Genomic DNA, 3506 nt, shown 5'->3' with positions numbered 1-3506 from the left:
CCAGCCAGTTTGGATGTAATCTTGCACGTGTGGTTACTTGTGAAAATAATTCAGACTTTCAGGGAAGAAATGAGCTCCAGAAGGAAAAGTTTTACAGTTTCTGATCAACTGAAAACAACTATAAAAACAAAAACAATTTAACTCTTTGATCACAGATACAAAAAAGATGCACATTTTTCTGATGCTGTCCTCTGTACATGTTTTTAATAAATTCCCCCCCATCAATCAAAAGCTGGATTGAATTCCCTCTGAACATGTGTTGTGCCCTAATCCACTCTCACCCGGCTCCTTCCCTTCATTCCTGAAGTCTGAGACAAGCAGCAGAACGTTTGGCCTCATTGGATCACCTGTCAGACTGTTTTCTCCCAACATCAGCTGTTTGTCTTGTTTGTCTCCCTGTCAGGAGGATGTTTCCGGCTATGAGAGTCAAAATTGCCGGCCTGGACCCCCATCAGCAGTATTACATCGCCATGGATATCGTCCCTGTGGACAACAAGAGATACAGGTACGTTCCTGGTTAGGAGCCTTTTTTAGGCCTTTATTTAGCTGCTCCTGCAGCCAAACCTTTTCTGTATTGTTTCTTGTGCGTTACAAAAGGTCAAAAAACATGTCCAAGAACTTTAGTCTGAAAACAGCAGCGTCAGCCTTCAGAGCTTCAGTAAAAGTTTTATTAAAGGCACAGCTCGACACAGGCCCAGCTCTGTGTGCAGAGAGCTGCGCCCCCCGCTGCTGCAAGAACTGGACACAAATCTGCATTTTCCTGGACCGCTTTCAAACATCAGTCTCTGCATAAATATTCTGCTCTCGTTAGGTTTGTCTCATCTGCACAACATTTATCATGTTAGACTCATTCAGGACAGGATTTGGATCAAACAAGGACACTGCAGTGGGATTTTTTTCTGTCTTTTTTTATACTTTTCATCCTCTAACTGCACTACAGACGAATCAGTCACTTGTCGTCGATGAAGTGAAGTAAAAGTGATTAAAGCGTGCACGTGTTGGAGAGCGTCTCAGATGTGATGGATTTCTCTGGATAAGCTATAAGACTGATGTTCTGGCTCGTAGTTCTGGTCCCTGAAGTCTGAGCCAGAGCAGAGAGATTGAATCTTATTCATCATCCCGCTGAAAACTGCAGCAGAGCCAGGAGCTGCCTTCAAGAAGGATAACCTTCAACGTTCATGTCTGAAAGTAGATTTAGGACAAAAAAGAAGAAGTTTGGAATGGAAAGAAGCTGTGTGTTTACCTGCTGCTGGGAAGGGTTTACTGCTTTGTTTTTGTCATTTATTAGAAATGAAGATGCCAGCTGATTGAAAGACCGTGTCTGGGTTTGTTGTTGATAGGGCAAGATACGGCTCGAGGGCCAGAGGTGGCTTTTAGGCTCTTTTAACTCGGTCCTACTTATAAATGAATAACAGTTTTAGCAACGGCTCTCAAGGAAAGTTAAAACAAAGTACTTCTCTTAACATTTTATGAATAAAGAAAGATGTTTAATTAAATTAGGCCTCAACATTCTTTTGCCAAATTTTCAGGGTCAAAGGTCAGACTGACAATTATAGTGTGTATAGATGCGTCAAATTAAAAGGATAATATTAAGGCAAGAATTAACTTCCAGATTAACCCCGAATTTACACTACACACGTCTCTGCTCTGCTCCGCTCCACTCCGCTCCGCTGCGCTGCGCTGCGCAGGTTGCAGCTGTTCGTTTGTGTCTCAATTTATACAGCGTCCGCTTCAATCCGATCCGACAAGTGTACAGGATGGAAATTGTGCGATAAATTCAGTGATAAATGTGGAAGTCACAGCAAAAAGTAATTAATGCTGTGAAAGACGAACTCCAAACACAGCTGAAAATAACAATRTAAAGGCTTTTGGTATCTATGTTAAAACTGTCTCGCTGTCGGCTTTCTGAATCATCTGATTTCAAAATAAAATCCACGTGTAACGTGTGTGTACACATATGCTTCATGCTACATGTTTCCATCTGCTTCCCAAACAGAACGATACATTCTGACAGCCTTTGTGTAGAAATATATCCGAATATTTATTAATATAGCTGCAACTGTGACATTAATCTGACAAATAATCCTGCCTAAAAGTGTCTTATTTTAAAAATACGGATGTTATGCTCATTTCTTTTCCTGTTGGTGCGAMGTAATCTTTAAAAATTGACTCTGACGCAGGTCTGGCGACCATCAAATATAGGATTTGATCTAATTTTGACGGATCGCGGTCCGCTCACCGCCGCCCTGTGCAGCCATGTGCAGCCAGTGTAAACACTCTCATTGATTATAATGGGTGTGTATTTGCTGCGGAGGTCGGACCGGAGCGGAGACGGAACGCATGTGGTGTAAATTAGGGGTAACTGTCACAAGTGCTAATTCACAGGCATTATTCTGACCAATCATGGACACAATAAAAAGAAGGAAAAATGAAAAAAAAAATTAGAGAAATTTTTTTGTCATGTTTTATGAAGGATTTGAGCACAAATATGCAGATTAAAGCTTTTAATGAAAAGAAAAACAAACGCTACTTTGTCAGCAATAAGACACAACCAAACTCAAGGAGACACAAGGGAGACTTGGACAGGGCACAAAGCCCACAATGACAAACTGCAGGTGAATGAAGATGAGCAGTGAGGACACCTGGGAACAGGTGTGAGGGGGAGGGGCAGGACTGAGGAGCAGAGGCCCAAACAGACGGAGAAGAACAGGGAGGCCCAGACAACCAAGACAGAACATACACATAAAAACAAAAACCTCAAAAACAAAAACAGCCGTGACAATTACAAGTCTTAAATTCAACCACGTCTTTTCATGCTGAAGCTTTAAATAAAGATCGTGCTTCTGTGTTTAAAAATATCTGACCGTTTTTGGTCAAATCTTAAAAAGAATATGCACGATCGCATGCAATCTGTTAGCAGTGATGGGGATGAATCTCACCAAATCTGAGCTCATTATTTAAAATAATTCACTGAATAAAAAACATTTTAGAAYGGTGGATCAGCTGCACTGGACTTTTTGAATTGGGTTGAATTCAAAAGTTAAATATTTGTACATCCAGGTGAAAATTTCACGAAAACTTGTGCTCTGGTTCATGTGATACTTTGCTAATAAATAAACAAAGAACTACAGACGTAATTTACCTGCTGCCATGGAAATGTAGATATAAAAAAAATTGAAAGTGTCTTTTAACCTTTCTTGTTTAAAGAATGCTCTATGAAGTATTAGGTGAAAGAAATGCAACAAGTGTCAGGTTTGTTCTGTAAGAATGAATCTTTACTATTTGACTGTTTACAGATGATGGTAGGTCCAGATGCAGGCCCCATGCTTTGTCCATGTTTCAGTTCATTCTAACACACTGACTGAATCAAAATGGCCTTCTGGAATAAAAAAATACCAATTTTATTTATTTATTTATTTTATTTATAAAAACTGAACAGATTRTTCTCATTGTTCTCACTATAGATTGTTCAACATCAAGTTTTAGGGTCTTGAGATGATTTCCAG

The 3506-nt window shown here is 39.9% G+C and overlaps 1 protein-coding gene across 1 annotated transcript in view; it reads left to right on the top strand.

The window, feature by feature from the left end:
- Nucleotides 1-3506, top strand: part of tbx15 (T-box transcription factor 15) — a 25165-nt gene that overhangs the window by 4256 nt on the left and 17403 nt on the right. The window contains exon 4 of the mRNA XM_014031033.1: nt 404-505. Coding sequence (XP_013886487.1) covers nt 404-505 — 102 coding nt within the window. The remainder of the gene's footprint in view (nt 1-403; nt 506-3506) is intronic.

Source organism: Austrofundulus limnaeus, unplaced genomic scaffold (assembly GCF_001266775.1).
Source record: "Austrofundulus limnaeus strain Quisiro unplaced genomic scaffold, Austrofundulus_limnaeus-1.0 Scaffold1163, whole genome shotgun sequence".
Classification (NCBI taxonomy): Eukaryota; Metazoa; Chordata; class Actinopteri; order Cyprinodontiformes; family Rivulidae; genus Austrofundulus; species Austrofundulus limnaeus.
The sequence above is the reverse complement of the archived record's forward strand: the minus strand, read 5'-3'. Positions and strand labels throughout refer to the sequence as shown.